Here is a 22,473-nt window from a genome sequence, read left to right as displayed (position 1 = left end):
CAGGGATCGAACCCAGGTCTCCCACATTGGAGGCAGACGCTTTAACCTCTGAGCCACCAGGGAAGCCATCCCTGATCTCCAAACCAAACTCTGAAGTTTAGAACTCTGGTTCTCAAACTTAGCTGCATTCCAGAATTACGTAGGGAATTCCAAAAACTATTGGCAGGACCTCACTCCCAAGCAATTCTCATTAAATTAGTAAAGGTGCAGTTGGGATGGGGATTTTTAAAAGCTCTCCGAGTGATTTTAATGGGCCACAAGTTTGAGAACCACTGGATCAAGGTCAAGGATAGCAGAAAGAGATGGAACAAACTCCGTTCTTGAGTTGACGGCCCACTCACTCAACCTCCAGTCTTCCATTTATAAGAACAAATACCCTTTCCTTGGACTTCCCAGGTGGCGCTAGTGGTGAGGAACCCATCTGTCAAGGCAGGGGACATAAGTGATGTAGGTTCGATCCCTGGGTCAGGAAGAAACCCTGGAGGAGGGCAGAGCAACCCACTCCAGTATTCTTACCTGGAGAATCCCATGGACAGAGGAGCCTAAACCAGGCTACAGTCTATGGGGTTGCAAAGAGGCAGATACAACTGAAGCAACCTAGTATGAACATGCACCCTTTTCTTATTCTTTAAGCCAGCACAAGATAAATTACTTTGCAGTCAAAATCATCCTAACTGATTACAATATTACTGCAGTTAGAAGTGAAAATTTAAGTATCTTCTTTTGAAGATCACTCAGATCACTCCTCTTCTATTTGATAAATTTGAATTTTAGAGTGATAGGAGTCTTCTCTGCTTTAAGAAACATTACTCATCACTTGACTCTACACCCACTTGTAACTGACATAACCTGGAAGTAGACTTTCTCAAGGAACTTAGGTCTTTGTAAAAGAAACAAACATCAGGATGCCTTCTAGTAACTGTCTTGAATGATCCTCAGAAGACCCCAGAGCCAGAAACTTAAAAGAAAGCTGCCCACCAAGCAGGGAGTGGTGGGTCCATATTTCTGTCTGTTTGGGATGGGGGTGGCAAAAGGGACAGGACAGGACACAGTCACAGATTCCCTACCAGGAACCAGTGGCAGACTTTATTTGCTTGGGCTCCAAAATCACTGCAGATGGTGACTACAGCCATGAAATTAAAAGATGCTTGCTCCCTGGAAGAAAAGCTATGATCAACCTAGACAGCATATGAAAAGCAGAGACATTACTTTGCCGATAAAGGTCTGCCTAGTCAAAGCTATGGCTTTTCCAGTAGTCATGTATGGATATGAGCGCCGGACTATAAAGAAAGTTGAGTGTCGAAGAATTGATGCTTTTGAAGTGTGGTGTTGGAGAAGACTCTTGAGAGTCCCTTGGACTGCAAGGACATCAAACCAGTCCATCCTAAAGGAAACTAGTCCTGAATATTCATTGGAAGGACTGACACCAAAGCTGAAATTCCAATGCTTTGGCCATCTGATGTGAAGAACTAACTCATTGGAAAAGACCCTGATGCTGGGAAAGATTGAAGGTGGGAGGAGAAGGGGATGACTGAGGGTAAGGCGGATGGGTGGCATCACTGATGCAATGGACATGAGTTTGAGCAAGCTCTGGGAGTTGGTGAAGGACAGGAAAGCCAGGCATGCTGCAGTCCATGGAGTGGCAAAGAGCTGGACACGACTGAGTGACTGAACTGAACTGAACCAGGAACCAAACAAGCGCCTCACAAGAGGGTCTTGGACAGGGGCCAGATGAAGGCTCGTGAAAGAACCCTGAAGAAAGGAGTGGTAAAGATGGATGGCAGGGGAAGCAAGAGGAGACCAACTCTAATACCAACCTGCAATCCCAAATTCCTAACCACACAAAACCCTCACTGCTAAGAAAAAACAGCGATCAGAGCAATTGGAATAGACGAGATTAATCTTATAAAGACTCCAAAGACTGTAACAAAAATACGCCAAGAGTTTCCAGAGATCATCCAAGGCCTCACTTCTACTTTTAAAAACTTATGAAAAAGGGGCTTCCCTGGTGGCTCAGGGGTGAAGAATCCTCCTGCCAATGTAGAAGACACAGGTTTGACCTCTGATCCAGGAAGACCCCACAGGCTGTGGAGGAACTAAGCCCAGGCGCCACAACTACTGAACCTGCTCGCCTAGAGCCCGCGCTCTGCAACAAGAGAAGCCAGCGCGTGGGAAGCCCCTGCTGCAGCTAGAGAAAGCCCATGCTGCAATGCAGACCCAGCACGGCCGAAATAAGTAAATAAAATTAAAAGACAAAAATCTTACGAAAATAACAGGTTAAACACAATAAAGTGATTATGAAAAAACTTTTTCACAAACCCCTTGTTAAAAAATACCCTAGGTAACATCTTTTGAAATACATTTCTATTTCACATAAAATATATTTCAAGGAAGTAGTGGAATAACTGTGGTTATATCTTCAGGGCAAAAAGCACTCACCACTGCGTAATCATCTCTTCCCACTTCCAGGACTCCTCTTACTCTAAAAAACATCGTCTCTTAACCAGTCTCGGGGGCAGGGGTTGATGAGTGCACTAGAAACTGAAAAGCACAGTACATCCTGGCACGAAGCAAACAGTAGGAAGAGCACTGTGGGTTAAGGCTCAGGATTCGAATTCAGATGATGGTGTGAACCCCAGGATGCTGCTGTGCCCTAAGTTCTCACGTGTGTGATGACTACCTGAAATCACAAAGACAAAGCATAGGTGATTACAGTAATCACCTATAAATGATTACTAAATCCCAGTACAGCATTCCAAAGTCAATAAAGCTTTTCCCAAATTACGACCACCACAGTAAGACTCTGACAATCTAAAAAAAGATGTCAGTGTGATAACCCTGATTGCCACCTACAAGGATCCTGGAGAGAAAAGCACCCACGTGAAAAGTACACACACACCCTCCATAGGACTGCAGAGTGTTGTTGCTGTTTTTTTTTTTTCCTTAAAAAAAAAAGGAACCACGAAAGGTTTTCCACTTAATCCTATTTTAAAAAACAAAACAAAACCGGAGAATTTCCAGTCATAAGAGGGATATGAGAAGATGAAAGACCAGGAAGGTCAGGATGAAATTCTGAAAAATGGACTAGAAACGAAAAATGCAGATTTTAATCTGCTTCAAAGTAAGTATTTATTACAAACCAAGAAAAAAAAGGGAGGGAAAGGGAAAACTCATCTGTAAGGTAAACAAAAACTTCAGTGTGGTACTGGCTGGCATAAAGACAACACACAGATGAATGGAACAAAGTGAAGGCCCTGGAAATGAACCCAGATGCATAAATGCTGAGCTGATTTTGGATGAAGGTACAAGAAAACTCAAGGGAGAAGAACCTTTTCCAAAGAAGTGTGCTGCCACAACCGGTATCAATATTAAAACAGAAAGAACCCGCCGCACCTCATATCAAATCTAGCATGAGAAAACAGATCACAGACCAACCTGTAACACCTGAACTATGAAACTTCCAGAAGAAAGCATAGGAGAAAAATCCTTGTGACTCTGAGTCAAAATTTCAAAAGTGTACTCCATAAATAAAAAAGGATATAGTGGACTTCATCAAAATGAAAAATGGTCAGTGATAAATCTTGTTAAGGGAGTGAAAAAGACAAGCCACAGACCTGGATAAAACAGGTGCAAAACATACTATTTGACAAAGGGCATGAGTCAGGGTATGTAATAAACCCTCACGATTTAAAAGTGAGAAAACAAATAGCCCAATTAAGTGGATGAACAACAGATTTGAACACTTTAGTAAAGAAAATGTTCAAATGGGAAGTGAGCTCAAGAAAAGATGCTTATCATTTTTCATTAGGAAAATGCAAATATAACCAGTGATTGAAATGTCTAATTAAAAACGCCTACCATAAAAAATGCTGACAATGCCAGTACTGGAGAGGATGTGGAGCAACTGATCTGTTTGGAGGGGACGCAAAATGTACAGTTAAAATGGTACAGTTTAAAAAGTTTTTAAAAATAAAACGTACATTTATAAGATGACCCAACAGTCCCATTCTTAAGCCATTTATCCAAGATAAATGAAAAAGGTCACGCAAAAACTTGCAAGCATTACCCACTAACAGCTTTGCTCATAACTGCCCCTAAGTGGAAATAAACCAAAAGTCCTTCAACAGGTGACTGGATAAACAATTATATGAAATTCACACAAAGGAACACGACTCAGCAATAGAGAAGGATTAAACGACCGACAGATACAACAACACGGATAAACCTCAAATGGGTTCCATTTGTATCACATTCTGGAAAAGATAAAGCTACAGGGACAGCAAACACGGGGGACAAGGGCTGACTATGAGGGGCATACGGGCCTTCTGGGGACTGAGAGAAAACTGTTCCATGTCATGCAGCTACGTAACTGTGTTTGCTAACACGGTCACACACCCAAACGGACAAATTTTACTGCATGTAACTGTACTTCAAGTTTAAAAAATAATTCTAAGCCTCCCCTTATGCACAAAAATTAGCTAGAAATGAATCATAGACCCACACTTTTCAGCTAAAACTATTAAATTTCTAGAAGTAAACATAAGAAAATGAGAAAATATGATCTTCAGGTAGGCCAAGACTCCTTATGTAAAAGTGACTAAACCATAAACAACCAAACTGATCAACTGGACTTTATCAAAATTACAAATTTTTGTTCTTTGAAATACAAGAAAATGAAAAGGAAGCCACGGATCAGGAGAAAATATTATATATATATATATATATATATATATATATATATGAAAAAGGACTTGTTCAGAATATGTAACTCAATAAAAAGAACCCAATAACAAATGCAAAACACTTGAACAGACGTTTCACAAAAGAAGACATACAAACAACCATGAGGTATATGAGATGTTCAAAGTCAGCAGTCATTGGGAAATTCAAATTTCCATGGCCTAACAACAAAACCACATCAGGATGACCAAAGTTAAGAGTTGACGACAGCGAGCAGCAATGAGGACAGGTCTCATCTGTCGCTGGCGGGCGTGTAAAACAGCAGCTGAAACTGGTAGTTGCTCAGAAAACTATAAACTCAACACATATGTGGCCCTAACCTCATTCCAAGATTATCACCAAAGAGAAATGACTGCATGTTGACAAAGACACAAGGAACGCTTATCAAAGCTTTATTCTTAGCAGTCAAAGACTGGAGACAACAGATGATTGGAGAAACAGATCAAGGTGTGTCCACACAACAGACTACTACTTGGCAGGAAGAAGCAGCTTACACATGAAACCACATGAATGGCTCTCAGAAACAGGATACTCATTCAAAGAAGTCAGACAAAGAGCATTCATTGCATGATTCTAGTTAAGTGAATTTCAGAACAAGAAAAACTGAGAGTAATGGAAAGCAGATCACCGCTTGCCGGGGAGTGGCGTGAGGTATGAGAGAACTATGGCGGATGATGAAAATGTTTCTTATTCTGACTGCAGCAGTGGCTTTACACAGGTGAATAAATCTACCAAAGCCCAAAGCACCTAACTTTACACTTAAAATGGATACTTTATTATACATAAATTAAACCTCAACAAAATTTGGCTTCTTTTTTACTGATGTATAGTTGAGGTATATATTACAGAAGGTAGAGATTTATAATACAGTGATTCACTATTTTAAATAATGCTCCATTTACAGTTACTATAAAATACTGACTATATTTTCCATTTTATACCTACTAGTTTTTACCTCTTAATCTCCCACCTCTATCTTGCCGCTGCCCCCCCACTGGCAACCACTAGTTTGTTCTCTGTATCTATGAGTTGGCTTCTTTTTTGTTATCCTTACTACTTTGTTGTATTTTTTAAGATTCCACATGTGATACATCATAGAGTATTTGTCTTGGAGGATATTATGCTAACTGAAGTCAGACAGAGAAAGACAAAACCTGATTTTTAAAAATGTATAACAAATGGAAGACAATACATTGACTCTTTTTCACCAAGCAGGATAGGACGGTGACTATTAGGTAAGTGACAGGAGGCAGTTCTCCTGGTCTGTTTCATCTCTGTAAAATAGAGATAATAATGGTACCTATTTTAGAGATGGTTGTGAGGATTAAATGAAAATACATGTTGAATATCTGGTATGTAATAATAATGACCGTTATTGAGGGCTTATTATCTAACCATATATTCTAGATATTCATTTAATCCTAGCCAACATTCTAATAATTATCTCTAATATATTAACTTGGCTAAGAAAATTATATACAGTAATAGTTACTGAAGCTAAATTCTCAAACTCACATGAAAAATTATCAATAAATAAACACACACACACACCTGCAGAAAATTAGTTTCAGTTATCACTCATTGCACAACAAACACCTCAAAACTTAGTGGCTGAAACCAACATCCATTTCACTTGCTCTGGATTCTACAAGCAAGGGCTTGGCTGGCTCCTCAGCGGGCGACTCAGAGGGAGGGCTGGACGAGCTTCTCCCTCCCCACGTGTCCTCTCCTGAGCGTCTCCCCCGAAACTACTGGAAGCTGCCGACTTTATGGCTTGAAGCCTCGCACTGGCCCATGGTCATCTCTGCAGCGCCCTGCTGGCCACAAGTGCTGCAGGGCCAAGACGTGAAGAAGTACCAGGAAGGGGCTTCTCTGACAGGGATAAGGGGACCAGGTCTGCAAACAGCAGAAAAGACTGCAGAACCAGCCATGGTTGCAAATGGAGATGGCAACCTGAGTGAATGTATCATGGCTATTAAAAGGGCTAGAATAAACAATGAACTGTGTGAAGGCTTGTTTAACAATGTGTTCCTCACACAGTATCAATTACATGCTTATTAAAGTACACACCCATTTTAGTGGGGAAAAAAAATGTAGTTCTGTCAATAGTAGCATTGGTTATTGTTGCTTTTTTGAGGGGGCAGGGTGAGATGTATACATACCAGGGTCACCAAGGAAGCCTTTTGAAAAATACAAACCCTGACATCACCATTCTCATTTTAAAAAGGATGTCTAAGGAGTTCCGGTGTGTTCTATACAAGTGCTCCCTGGAGTCTAACAGGCACACTCATCCCCACATCTCCAGCACACACAGGGTCACATGAGGGCATGGGATGTAGATAACCCAGATTTTAATTGTTCACCAGAAGCTACAAGTGAGACACCATGTTAAAGAGTTTACAAAACATCTTCACATCATCTCACTTGTTCCTATGAATTAAACAGGACTGACATCACCTTATTCTTTCTCCCACTTCCTTAATAATTTTCAAAAAATAGGTGTTAGGAGAGAAAAAAATGAAGGTGCAGTGATCACAACAAAGAGAATAAGTAAGACTGGTTCGTAAAATGATTACTCATTCAAACGCTCACTGGGTGCTTACTATTTTATTGTCAAGAGAAGCTGATGCTAAAGAATCCGCCTGTCAGTGCAGAAGACAGAAGAGACGTGGGTTTGATCCCTGGGTTGGGAAGATCCCTGGAGAAGAAAACGGCACCCACTCCAGGATCCTTGCCTGGAGAACCCCAGGGACAGAGGGGCCTGGCGGGCTACAGTCCCTGGGGTCGCAGAGTCGGACACGCCTGAGCACACAGAGCATACACGCTACCAGACACATGCCTCTGAGGAAACGGAAAGAAATACGCTTGCATTTAATACTGTAACATGAAGATCTGAGTTGCATAAATGAATAATCTTGTTTACCTGTCAGGGCTACTGAACTAAAAAGAAGCAAAGTGCTGCTAAAATACGCCAGGAACTGCTTCGCTAAAGATTTCAACAACAGGATATTCATCTATATGGAATGATTTACAGATAAAGCCAAGTTGGAAAGCAAAGGAACAGAACCAAAAAACTGCAGTCAATTAAATGTCTGGCAACAATGAAGAATGAATTTTGCTAGATCTGGGGCCAAAATTGGGGAGAAGGTTGGGGGTCAGGGTGGGAAAGAGCTGGAGAAAAGCAAACGAGTGACATTCCTAAATTATAACACAATCATATAACAACCACATGGAGCTTAAGGCTGATTAAAACTAGTAATAACAAAAAAGTTAGGAAAATGAATCAAGACATGAAACAGAGCCTATTTATCAATCAGCACAAATGGTTATTGATACAGATTATTTCTTCGAAAGTTCTTTAAACATTTGCATCGATCCGTGTCTTAACACCAATTAGGTCCTCCTCATTCCTGAGCTACCTCCTGGAGGTTAAGGCATCCCATACCAGTAAATGTTTCAAGAACACCAGCTAACGATCATTAGCGGCAGTGATCCATCTGTTTGCTGCGGCTCCCTCGCTAGACTGAAGTTCCCCGGCAGCAGAGGCCAGGGCTTCCCCAGCCCTGGCGACTCAGAACACAGTGCCTGGCCCGTGGAAGGGACACAGTTGACTCCAACATTTAATGAGCACTTGGATAACGTGGTGCACTTAACCCATACACTGTCCTCATCAGCCAGTCATTTCAGCGGTTCCATCTTTTGGGGACTGAAGTGCTCTGGGGAGCTGATAAAACCCTGGACTCTTTCCCCAGAAAATGTTCACATGTTCTCAGGCAAAACTCCTGAAGTTCAAGTTTAAGGACCACCACTCGAAGTGGGCACCAGAACCTAGAACAACTAAATGTTAGGTCTCACGCGTTCATGATGAGAACCAGTGACCTGAACTGCTCAGAAAATGAATCCACGTCTCTCAGCCTGGATGTGCACAGATTTCTTCTGAAATGTTAACACACGACTTTACCTTTCCTTCAGCAGCCACCCCAGGGATGCTCTGCTCTAAACTGTTACACGGCTCTCCTCTGCAGTGAGGCGCTCCTGCTCCTGAGGGTACTCAGGGTCATACTCACTTCTAATTTCCTGTCAGCAGATGGATTAGAGGGCTTGCTTCCCTGGTGGCTCAGACGATAAAGAATCTGCCTGCAATGTGGGAGACGTGGGTTCGATCCCTGGCTTGGGAATATCTCCTGGAGGAGCAAATGGCAACCCATTCCAGTATTCTTGCCTGGAGAATCCCCACGGACACAGGAGCCTGGTGGTCTACAGGGGGTCTCATAGATGGATCAGAAATCCCAGAGCTTTCCCACTTCCATTCCTGCCATGGAGAGCCAGGTGGCACCCGTGGTAAAGAACCTGACTGCCATGCTGGAGACCTAAGAGATGCGGGTTCAATCCTGGGTCAGGAAGACCCCCCGGGGGAGGAAACGGCAACCCACTCCAGTATTCTTGCCTGGAGAATCCCATGGATTGAAAAGCCTGGCAGGCTGAAGTCCATGGGGTCACAAAGAGTCACACATGACCGAAGCGACTTAGCACACACGTCCAGTCTGGCAAGGTCATTTTGAATCTTCCTCCATCTTGAATTCAGCCACCATGGTTGAATTTTGCCAGCTACATTGTTTATTCACTCACTTAAATCATGAACAAGACTAAAAAGAACCTGTATTTATAATATCTTCTCTTTAAATTCTGGAAGTGATTTAGATTTGAGAACGTGCAAAATACTGGCCAGATGCATTTATACTCAAGACATACTAGTCCAAGAAAAGCATTTTCATGTCCTAAAACTATATGAACTATAAAAGCCAGTACTTTCATCTCCATGTTCACAAATTATTCACTATGCCATCATGGAGCTAACATTCAACTTTGAATCTTGCAAAAAGTAGGATCGTAACACAACTTGTTAAAATATTTATTTCTGTTTCAAAAGTCCTGGAGGAGTCTTTCTGCAAGCATGAAAGCACAACAAAAGGAAATACGGGGGAGGGGAGCAGGGAGGTAAGGGGGAACTCAATTCTATCATGGCCAGGACACCAACCAACCAAGGACACAGAGGAGTTAATTATACTGATATCCTTAGACTGCCCTGCTCTCACTTGCCTACAAAGCACAGTACAAGATTTCCAGTGTTTCTGTTCTAAACCAACACCAATTCAGACTTCAAATTCTGATGACCTAGGTAGAACTCTCTTTCGTCAGAAGCCCAATATGTATTTAAAACTATTAAAACACTAAAATAGCATTCTGGGACCTTTGTGTTTCAAATATTAAATTATATTTCTAAATCAATCAGCAATTCGTGTCAAAGGTACTTAACAGTCTGCATTCTGACAGTTATCAGTTTAAGACAGATCTCTAAGATTTAATTTGGTACTTCAAAATAAATTAGAACTAAGAATAAAGGTTCTCTCAACTGTGAGCACTAAAGATTTCACAATGCTTTATCTTGCACAATCACGTCCCAGGTAAGTTCTGATTTATTCAAGTGAACAAGTACAATCCACTCGTGGACAGTATTAGAGTTATTAGCTCTCTTCCAGGCCCAAGCTAAGGGAAATGTTGCACCTTTCTGACTTCATAGTCACAGGCGCAGATGCCATTTCATATTCTGTGATAAAGTTGCTGATATTTGGACTTGAAAACCACATAATTAGCATATAGGTCTTGGTGGTGCTGCCACCATGGCAATTCTTATTACTCTTTTGGGAGCTTCACTGGTATCAGGTTGAAAACCAAGCATTCACCCTAACTGCACAACCATCAGAGGCCAAGTCAACTGGCATTCAGACACCCTAACTCTCCCCAGGCTTCAGTAATTCACTGCGTACCACACAGGAAAGCTGCCCTCCAGCTCCCTGCATAGCCAGCTCCTGCCTACCTTTCCAACCCTGCTTCCCCCTCCCACCTCGAGAAGCCCAGCCACCCCCACGTCCTTCCTTCTCAGCATGCCAAGCTCTTTCCCGGCTAACCAGCCTGGTCTCCTCCGATGCTGCAGGGCCTCTTCTGGAAGGGTCCTCTAAGACTGGTCATCGCAGCCCCCTGAACAGGAGCGAGCAGCAGTCTAGCCAGATCCTGTGCACCATGGTTCTCCGAGCGCAGTCTGCACAACGCTGGGGGTCCCCGGACACACCCTCAGGGGCTCATAAGTCAAACTATTTCACAGTAAGTCCCCTACATACAAACTTTCAAAGATGAGAACATGCCCCTGAATGCCAGCTGTCGTACTGTACTTACTTCTGTTACTACAGTACTTTTCAAGGTACTGTAAGAGTAAAAATGCTTTATTTTTTATGTATTATTTGTGTGATGAGTATTATAAACCTAGTACAGAGCAGTACTGTATAGCCAACTGTGTCAGCTGGGCACCTAGGCTAACTCTGTTGGACTTAAGAAAAAAACTGGACTTAAGAACGGACTTAAGGGGCTTACCTGACAGCTCAGCTGGTAAAGAGTTCGCTTGCAACGCAGGAGACCCTGGTTCAATTCCTGGGTCGGGAAGATCCCCTAGAGAAGGGGACGGCTACGCCCTCCAGCATTCCGGCCTGGAGAATTCCATGGACAGAAGAGCCTGGCGGGCCACAGTCCATGGGGTTGCAAAGAGTCGGACATGACTGAGAGACGTTCACACGCACGCAAGAATGTGCTCTCAGAATGGACCCTGTTCCTATGTAGAGGACTCACTGTATAACTGGCCTTTTCCACTATGCTTTTGTGTGCATTAATGGTGCAAAACCAATGGTGGTAAAGCTGCTAGCTTGGTGCCCCTTAGCACAAATCAAGACACTGGTCACAAACTGTAAAGGACAGTCACATATCCTTCATTACTGTGCATGCACAGTAAAAGAGGAGAAAACAAAAGGCCACTTTTACTCAACAGTGTCCTTGAGGAAGCAGTAAAAATAATTAATTGTATTAAATCCTGACCTTTAAATCCACGTCTTTTGAATATTCTGCACACAGAATGGGATGTTCGCATATAGTGTGGCTGCTACACACTCAAGCATGGCATCACCTGGGGAAAAAGCACTCGTGTGAGGGTGTGGGAAGTGGTCTGAAACAGGCAGCTTTATCGTGGAATGCCATTTTCACCTGTAAGAATGACCAACAAGCTACTGCTGTTCCAGATGCGGGTCTTTGGCAGACACCTTCTTAGAAATGAAAGAAATGAGACTCTTCATTCCAAGAAAAACTGGTAGCATTTTGCCAGTGATCAAACTTGAACTTTCAAGAGGAATTCTGGAAAATCTGCATCACTCAGGGTGACCTTAACTACTTCCCAATATTTAATTTTTCTGAGAAGATGGGTGCTGATGTTACAAGATGCCATTTAAAGAAATAGTTGTATACTGAATGTGTTGAAATGTGGCAAGATCTGCAGAAGAGTGAGCCAGTATTTCCGACTGGATCTTAATGACCCAGATAACCATGATGGTGTGATCACTCACCTAGAGCCAGACATCTTGGAGTGTGAAGTCAAATGGACCTTAGGAAGCATCACTACGAACAAAACTAGTGGAGGTGATGGAATTCCAGCTCAGCTATTTCACATCCTGAAAGATGATGCTGTTGAAGTGCTACTCTCAACATGCCAGCAAATTTGGAAAACTCAGCAGTGGCCACAGGACTGGAAATGGTCAGTTTTCAATCCAATCCCAAAGAAAGGCAATGCCAAAGAATGTTCAAACTACTGTACAACTAACTGAGCTCATCTCACACGCTACCAAAATAATGCTCAAAATTCTCCAAGCCAGTCGTTAACAGTATGTGAACTGAGACCTTCCAGATGTTCAAGATGGATTTAGAAAAGGCAGAGGAACCAGAGATCAAACTGCCAACATCTGCTAGATCATGGAAAAGGAGAATTCCAGAAAAACATCTACTTCTGCTTTATTGACTATCCCAAAGCCTTTGATGTGTGGATCACAACTGTGGAAAATTCTTAAAGAGGGGAATACCAGACCACCTTACCTGCCTCCTGGGAAATCTGTGTACAGGTCAAGCAGCAACAGTTAGAATCAGACGTGGAACAACAGACTGGTTCCAAATCAGGAAAGGAGTACGTCAAAGCTGTATATCGTCACCCTGCTTATTTAACTTCTATGCAGAGTACATCATGAGAAATGCCGGGCTGGATGAAGTACAAGCTGGAATCAAGATTGCCAGGAGAAATATCAATAACCTCAGATATGCAGATGACTCCCTGGTGGCTCAGAGGTTAAAAGCGTCTGCCTCTAATACAGGAGACCTGGGTTCGATCCCTGGGTTGGGAAGATCCCCTGGAGAAGGAAATGGCAACCCACTAAGGTATTCTTGCCTGGAGAATCTCATGGACGGAGGAGCCTGGTGGGCTACAGTCCATGGGGTCGCAAAGAGTTGGACACGACTGAGCGACTTAACTTAACTTATGCAGATGACACCACCCTCATGGCAGAAAGCGAAGAGGAACTAAAGAGCCTCTTGATGAAAGTAAAAGGAGAGTGAAAAAGCTGGCTTAAAACTCAACATTCAAAAAACTAAGATCATGGCATCTGGTCCCATCACTTTATGGCAAATAGATGGGGAAACAATGGAAACAGAGAGAGACTTTATTTTCTTAGGCTCCAAATCACTGCAGATGCTGACTGCAGTCATGAAATTAAAAGACGCTTGCTCCTGAGAAGAAAAGCTATGACCAACCTAGACAGCACATTAAAAAGCAGAGACGCTACTGTGCCTACAAAGGTCTGTCTAGCCAAAGCTATGGTTTTTCCAGTAGTCATGTATGGGTGTGAGAGTTAGACCGTAAAGAAGGCTGAACGCCAAAGCACTGATGCTTTTGAACTGTGGTGCTGGAGAAGACTCTTGAGAGCCCTTTGGACTGCAAGGAGATCCTACCAGTCAATCCTAAAGGAAACCCATGCTGAAGATTCATTGGAAGGATTGATATCAAAGCTGAAGCTCCAATACTCTGGTCACCTGATTTGAAGAGCTGACTCACTGGAAAAGACCCTGATGCTGGGAAAGACTGAAGGCAGCAGGAGAAGGGGACAACAGAGGATGACATGGTTGGATGGCACCACTGACTTAATGGAAACGAGCTTGAGCAAGCTCTGGGAGATGGTGAAGAACAGAGAAGCCTGGTGTACTGCAGTCCATGGGGTCACAAGCCCACCAGGCTCCTCAGCCCATGGAACTCTCCAGGCAGATTGCCATTTCCTACTCCAGGGGATCTACTCGACTCAGGGATTGAACCCGTGTCTCGTGCACTGGCAGGAGAATTCATTACCACCGTGCCACCTGGGAAGCCTGGGTATCAGGGAACAGCCACAATCACCCCAAAAAGTACTGTATTAGTAATTTAATGTGACAGTATTAAAATACTCCTCCGTTTCCCAACTACCTATCTGGCAGGTTGATTTCCCTTATATACTTTATATACAGTTATATGCTGCAATGGAAGGAACTCAGAAGCAGATAAGAGAATTCAAGTGTTTTTTAAACCAGGCGTTGACACTTGCAAATTTGTGAAACAAAATCCCACTTGCCTTTTTCTTTTTGCAGAAATTGATAAGCCAGTCCTAAAATTCCTATGGCAATACGAGGGACTCAGAGAAGTTAATCTTGAAAAAGGATTAAGTTAGAGGGTTCACACTTCCCTATTTTGAAACTTACCATGAAAAAACAGTAATCAAAATAGTATGATACTGGCTCAAGGACCAACACACAGATCAAAGGAATAGTCCAGAAAAAAACCATATATTTATGATCACTGGGGTTTTTCTTTTTTGTAATTTACTATTTAATGTGAAGTGAGTTTCTATTACCCCCTTGTAACTCCTTTTTCGGAGGGAAGAGGGATGAAGGGGAGGGGCTTTCTTCTCCATTGCAAACAGTATGTACTTCCATTTTGAGATGAATCACTTGGTTTTTGACAAGGACGTCTAGACAATCCAATGAAGAAAGAACAGTCTTTTAACAAAGGTGGTGGCACAATTTGCTATCTACATACAAAAGAATCAAGTTTTACTCGTATTTCCCACCACAAAATTTAGCTCTGAATAGATAACAGACCCAAATATAAGAGATAAAAATTTAAAACATTTAGAAGAGAACATATTAGTAAATCTATATTTTTGAACTAGGCAATGGTTTCTAAAATATGACACCAAAAGTACAAGTGACAAAATAAAAATATAAAATGGACTTTGTCAAAATTGAGAACTTTTTGCTTCAAAGGAAGGCCACCTTCAAGAACGTGAAAAGAACCCACAAAATGGAAGAAATTATTTGCACATTGTATATGGCCCTTCACAAACTCATAAGGATGGCTAGTACAAGAAAGATGGATGAGCTCATTAGTGTTCAGTCACCAGAAGTGTCTGACTCTCTGCAACCCCATGGACTGCAGCACAGCAAGCTTTCCCGTCCTCCACTATCTCCCAGAGTTTGCTCAAATTCATGTTCATGGGGCATAGTCAACGAAACAGATGTTTTTCTGGAATCCCCTTGTTTTTCTCCATGATCCAACGGATGTTGGCAATGGTTCCTCTACCTTTTCCAAACCCAGCTTCAACATCTGGAAGTTCTTGGTCCACATAATGCTGAAGCCTAGCTTGAAGGATTTTGAGCATTACCTTGCTACCATGTGAAATAAGCACAACTGTAGGGCAGTCTGAACATTCTTTGGATTGCTCTTCTTTGGGACTGGAATGAAATTTGACCTTTTCCAATCCTATGGCCACTGCTGAGTTTTCCAAATTTGCTGGCACTTTAACAGCACCATCTTTTAGGAGTTGAAATAACTCGGCGGGAATTCCATCACCTCCACTAGCTTTGTTTGTAGTGATGCTTCCTAAGGCCCACTTGACTTCACATTCCAGGATGTCTGGCTCTGGGCGAGTGACCACACCATCATAGTTATCCAGGTCATCAAGGCCTTTTTTGTACAGTTGTTCTGTGTATTCTTGCTACCTCTCCTTGATCTTTTCTGCCTCTGTTAGGTCCTTGATGTTTCTGTTCTTTATTTTTGCATCAAATGTTCCCTTGGTATCTCCAATTTTCTCGAAGAGATCTCGTCTTTCCCATTCTACTGTTTTTCTCTATTTCTTTGCATTAAGAAGGCTTTCTTATCGCACCTTGCTATTCTCTGGAACTCTGCATTTAGTTAATTATTAGAGAAGAGCATATCAAATTTACAATGAGGTATCATCCACACCTGTCAGAATGGACATCAAATCTACAAATAACAAATGCTGGAGAAGGTGTGGAGAAAACGAAAGCTCCCTACACTGTTGGTAGGAATGTAAGCTGGTGCAACTACTATGGAAAACAGCACGGAGGTTCCTTAAAAAACTAGAACTAGGGCTGCCAGAGGATCCTGCAATCGCACTCCTGGGCATACACCCTCAAAGACAAAAACTCTAATTCAAAAAGATACAGGCACTTCAACGTTCACAGCAGCACTATTTACAATAGCGAAAACATGGAAGCAATCTAAACGTCCACTGACAGATGAATGAGGAAGTTGTGATACACATATACAGTGGAAAATTACTCAGCCATAAAAGAATGAAACAATAGCATTTGCAGCAACACAGATGGACCTACAGATTATCATACTAAGTGAAGTTAAGCCAGACAAAGAAATACAAATACTCTAGGGTATCATTATATGTAGAATCTTAAATATGACACAAATGAAGTTATTTATGAAACAGAAGCAGACTCACAGACAAACTTACCATTAAAAAGGGATAAGGGTATGTGGGGAAGGGCTAAATCGTGAGTTTGGGATTAGCAGGTACAATTATATATTGAATATAAAATACTCAAGTTCCCACTGTATAGCACTCCTGGAGAAGGAAATGGCAAACCTCTCCAGTATTCTTGCCTTGAAAGTCCCATGGACAGAGGAGCCTGGGGGGCTATGGTCCACGGGGTCAAAGAGTCAGACACAACAGAGCGTGCACACACACTATATAGCACGAGGACCTATATTCAACAGCCTGTAATAAAACACAGTGGAAAAGAATATGGATATATAGATATGTATAACTCAACGTATGCTGTATACCAGAAACACAACATTGTAAGTCAACTATGAAAAGTGAAAGAAGTGAAGTCGCTCAGTCGTGTCCGACTCTGCCTGACCCCACAGACTGTAGCCCTTCAGGCTTCTCTGTCCATGTGAGTCTCCAGGCAAGAATCCTGGAGTGGGTTGGCATTCCCTTCTCCAGGGGATCTTTCCCACACAGGGACTGAATCCAGGTCTCCTGCACTGCAAGCCACCAGGGAAGCCCTGTGAGTCAATTATACTTCAATAAAATTTTTTTAAAAATTAAGATAATAAACATATAAAAATTAAAGAAAAAGATAGATGATTAGAAGTGTTGGTGAGGATGTGGAGAAATTGAAAGAGATTTCAATTGTTAGCTGGAATGTAAACTGGCTGAAAAACAGTTTGATAGTTCTTCAAAACTTTAAACGTACAACTACCATATGACCCAGCAATTACAATTATACTCCAAGAACTATTCCCAAAAGAAGGGAAAATATGTCTACGCAAAAATTTCACATACAAAAAATATGTAACAGGAGTGCTCCTAACAGCATTATCTATATTAGCCTAAATGTAGAAACAGCCCACACGCCCATCAGTTAATGAACATATAAACAAAATGTGGTATATTCAAATAACGGATTATTATTTGGCAACCAAAAGGAATGAATTACCGATACCTGCCTCAACACGGATGAACCTGGGGAATATTTATGTTAAATGAAAAATGCTAGGCATGCAAGGCCATGTATAGGTGATTCCATTTATATGAAATGTCCAGAATAGGTAAATCTGTAGAAACAGAAAGATTAGTGATGCCAGGGCGTGAGGTGAGGAGAGGATGGGAGGGGACTGCTGCTGAGTACAGCGTTTCTTCTGGGGGGATGAAGGGAGACATGGATTGCTGTAACTCGCAGGGACATCACATTAACATTAGATATAACAAAAAAAGCAGATTCACAGATATACAGAACTAATGTTAAGAAGTAGGGAGAGGCAATACAGCAGCAGGAGATTAAGAGATACAAACTATTATGTGCAAAAGAAGCTCAATACATTGTACAACAGGAGGAATATATAGGCAATATTTTATAGCAACTGTAAACAGAGAATAGCCTTTAAAATTGTGAACCACTCTACTGTACACCTGTAACTTATATAAATATGATACATCAACTCTACTTTAAAAAAAAACAAAAACAAAAACCTAGGGACTTCCCGGGTAGTACAGAGGTAAGAATCAACCTGGCCAACGCAGGGGACACAGGTTCAATCCCTAGCCGGGGAAGACTCCACATGCCAGGGGGCAACTACATCCGCAAGTCACAACTGCTGAAGCCCAAGCACCTAGAGTCTGTGGTCCACACCAAGAGAAGCTCCAGCTCACTGCAACTAGAGAAAACACACACAGAACGACCAAGACCCTGTGCAGCCAAAAAAAGAAAAAGTCTACAAATATCGTATTAAGCGCTGGAAAGTCACAATTACAAATGCAAGCTCTGAATATTTCTTGTACAGAACAACGAACGGCACTGAAAGTAAAATTAATTTCAAGCTTCAGCACAAGGTGGTCACCACAGGACTATCCCCACCCACAAGTACACAACTTCGCAATGTTATGAAGCACGTGAACATATAATTTCACATAGTAACACATTTTATACATGGCAAACAATCTCTAACTTTACAAGTCCTCAATGCCATGTGTTAGAAAAGGATACGATAATTTAAAAATATACAGTAAATCAGCATACAGTTGGATGGTATTCTATTAGGAACAAAGTTAATGATATCTTTCCCTATGAAGTAGCCAAATCAAAGGATGCATGTTCTTTACTACCTAAAACATTTTGACAAGGAGGGTAATAATTTGAGATACTTACTGAAATGCCTTTTACCACACCATAGAATTTTTTCATGTTCTCTTAAGATCTTTCATATTCCTTTGATCCCATCCTGTTTGATAACCTCCGAGAGTAATATATGACAATCTTTTGATTGTTGTGGTCTAATGGTAAACTCGATTATCAAACCTCTCTGTATAACATTCCAGTGAAAAATATGCCATATTTTATTTGAAGATAGTTGTTAACCTGACACTATAACTTTAGCCAGATTAAGTTTAGTTACCTCCTATCACAGGACGACTCATTCAGTTACCTCCTATCATGGGACTACTCATTTGTATTAGAACAATGGACGTCAGGGAGCTGGCACATTTGGCTACCACCAAAACAGTTCATACAAAGCACTCCCTGCACGCCAGCCTGTGCTACAGGTGACGTGTCCTTAAAAACTTAACACTGTAAATAACAGGAAAGCTGCTTTAGGACAAAAAAAAAAAAAAAAAAAGTTGTATAAATTATCTGAGAATTCTGTTTTTCTCACTGTTAAGTTTTTCCAGTGTTTTTAAAATAATTACAAATTTTGAACACCAAATAGTAAAACAGTCATTGTACGTCGTAGTTTCATCTGAAGGCAAACCATCATGTCCGACTCTTTGCGACCCCATGGACTGTAGCCCACCAGGCCTCTCTGTCCATGGGATTCTCCAGGCAGAATCCTGGAGTGGGTTGCCATTTCCTTCTCCAGGGGATCTTCCCGACCCAGGGATTGAACCTGGGTCTCCCGCGTTGCAGGCAGACACTTTAACCTCTGGGCCACCAGGGAAGCCCAAACTTTTAAAATAAACTCACAGTGACAAGTATTTTACAAATTAAACTGGCATACGATATTTAGTCAAGAGAATATTCTAAGAAAGATGCGGTTTCAGGCTTAGGCTTTTCCCACCATCTTTTCCCACCAGTCAATATGACACTACAGTTTAGCATCACAGTAACACAACCTAGGAACACAGGTACTCAGATTTCTCTACCCTAGCATCATTGGCAAGCAGACAGGTCAGTGAACTCGAAGTCTGAGTTATTCTCTGAAGAGTGACTAGGATGTGGAATCAGGGAACTATCTCCGTTTCTGATGCTGGCAACACAAAAAAGCCCACAAACTACAAAAAGTCCTGGTTCCTAACAAAGGTAAACAACTGTAAAATCAAATGCAAAGACTGGTAGCCATTGAACCTGTGCAAAACACATTTTAATCATCACCACGTATGAAAATAAACACGGAGACAATGGAGCAGGCTTTAGCAACAGGAAGGCACAGGAAACAGGGACTGGACCTGCTCTGGGTGCCCCTGGAGGCTGATCCAGCACAGTAGCATTTCGTGAGCAGTGGCTTAAAATAAACGTGAAGTGAAGGCAAACGGGGGACGTGTCACCTCTGGGTCTTCAAGAGGATGGGATTAGAAGGCAGGAAAGACAAAATTGGTTTCAACTGGACCTAAAGAACTTCTTTAACAAACAGTGATAAAATGGTAGACTAGATTACTGGCGACTGGAATCACCACCTCAAGAATTTCAAGGGGTGAATAAGCCAGGATGTTTGGGACATTCTCTTCAGTTGAAAGCAGGCAGCCCAGGTAATTCATGTCACCTGTAACTTGATTATTCAGACACTGGTCCCTTTAACTATGGGCACTCTGAGGAGATAGAACTCATTCAAGACACAGGATATGTCCGAGTCCCACTCTTCACAATGCAGAGGAGAAAAACAGAGAGAACAGAGAAGCAAAGGCTCTGAGACACAGACTGTCAATAAAGGTGGGACGCAGTGGTTCCATATGTGCATTCGGGGCTGTTAGAGACTTGAAAAGCCTCCATCTGACGCCCGGAGACTTGACGGCTGCAGTTGTTAAGACTGTCACCTCTCCTCCCCCTCCCCCCGCGATCATCGCATCTCACAGGAGTTACCCCCAGGGCTCCTGGCGCCCCTTATCTGTACACAAGAGTCTCTCACCCTCTCATTTTGATACCCCACCCCGCCAGCACTTTGACAAAGAGAGGTAATAAAAGGATGAGTAAGCACGCCGCAGCTGATCTTGGTCAAAGAGCACAGACCCTGGCACCGACCGTGGAAAATGGGGGTGAAGAAGCAGAAGGGAAAGCGAAGTCGGGGAGTTCGGCCAATGAGCAGGCAGTTACCAGCTTTCCCAGGGCAGTTCGTGTCACCTCCTTCTGCAGTCACCACAGACTCCAAACCCCTGCCCTCGCCACCCCCACCCCACTGTGGTCAAGTGCGCCCTTTTCCTTGGACAGCTACTTCTTGAAAACAACACAGAAAAAGTAATTTTTCCAGACTTCCGGTTGTCAAAGACAATAAAAACCTCACCCTGAAGCATGGTTTAAGTTCAACGGTTCTGTTTCCTCCCTCGTTTTCTGGCATCCCGTCCACCACCTCCCACCCCAGACCACCTCTGTTAGGGGTGGAAAAAGCGACTGCCACTCTCAGTTTCAAATATATGTCAACCTTTGGCGGGGTGTGGGGAGGGGTACTTTTGAATTACTTCGACATTCTGGTTACAAGTATCTGACCTTATTTTTTCCTCCCCAAAGGAAAAAACAGGACACCAAGAGGCCAGAAATTTCCCTTTCTCTGCCCTCCTACTTCGGTCGCTGGCAGCATCTCGGGAGGCTTCCGAAGCGGGAGGTTGGGGGGTGGGGGAATGTCTTTCGAGTTTCTTCCTAGGAAATTGGCCCTCAGCAGCCAACGTCCTCTGAGCTCCCGGGTTTGCTTTAAAATGTTCAAACTTCACAAGACAGAAAAATTACGGCTAAGGAGCCACGTCCTTTGTTGAAGCCCCACGGGTTTTAATTTGGGGTGGAAAAGGCCACCAGCAACAATCACGGACTGCTCCCCGCGGGGAGGGGGGACAGGTGCTACTCCGGGGCTGTGGAGGGCCCTGCGGAGGGCGCCGTGGCGGCCAACCCGGCCCGGCCCAACCCGACCCGAGCGCCCGTTCGCCCGCGGCCTCCCACACGCGTCCCCCGCGCTGCCCCGCGGGCCCGGCCGCGCCGCCGGCCTCCGCTCCAAGATGGAGGTGGCGGCGACGGCGGGCGGCCGGTTACGAAACGCGCGGCCGCCACATGGCCGCGCCGGCCCCAAACTTGGCCGGGCCCCGGGCGAGGCTCGGGGCCCCGGGGAGCGAGGAGGCCGCGCGGCGCCCGCCACTCACCCACAGACCGGTAGCCCAGGATCGCGATCTTCCGGGACTTGGACTGCGGCATCTTGGCGGCCTCCTCAGCCCCGGGTCAACCACATCAACCGCGGCGGCGGCGGCGGCTCCTGCGCTGCGATCGGCGGCAGCCGCGCCGGGGCACAGCGGCATCCAGGGGCGGGGCGGGGCGGGCGGGCGCGGCTGCCTCAGCTCCTCGCTCGCGCGCCCAACCGCCCGGAACCGCCGCGCGGCCCCGCCCCCAAACACGCCCACGTGACCGCGCGACGCCGCAGGCGGCTCGCGTCAGCACCGCCCTCCCGCGGCCGCGGCCCCTTCCCCCAAACGCACGGGGTGTGCGTCGGGAGGTGTTTTACTTTAAAGGGAAAAAGAGGGGACGCCGAGATGCCCCTGGAAAAGTCACGACTAAAACTCGCTGCGTCATGACCCGCCCACTGTCTTCCGCCGCTTTTTAATGACGCCAGCTCTCCCCGAGCGCTGATTGGACAGTTCCCATCCGCCCGCGCGCTGACGCGACGGAAACTCCTTCTCCCATTGGGGGGGCGGGCGGTGAAGAGGCGGGCCCGGAGGCGGGGGCTGCTTGGCCCGGCAGCTAAAAATAAACGCCGACTACGAGCGCGCGGCT

The 22,473-nt window shown here is 43.8% G+C and overlaps 1 protein-coding gene across 1 annotated transcript in view; it reads right to left on the bottom strand.

The window, feature by feature from the left end:
* Nucleotides 1–21,900, bottom strand: part of RHEB (Ras homolog enriched in brain) — a 51,478-nt gene extending 29,578 nt beyond the window's left edge. The window contains 1 exon segment of the mRNA NM_001285656.1: nucleotides 21,849–21,900. Coding sequence (NP_001272585.1) covers nucleotides 21,849–21,900 — 52 coding nt within the window.

Source organism: Capra hircus, chromosome 4 (genome assembly GCF_001704415.2).
Source record: "Capra hircus breed San Clemente chromosome 4, ASM170441v1, whole genome shotgun sequence".
Taxonomy (NCBI): domain Eukaryota; kingdom Metazoa; phylum Chordata; class Mammalia; order Artiodactyla; family Bovidae; genus Capra; species Capra hircus.
The sequence above is the reverse complement of the archived record's forward strand: the minus strand, read 5'-3'. Positions and strand labels throughout refer to the sequence as shown.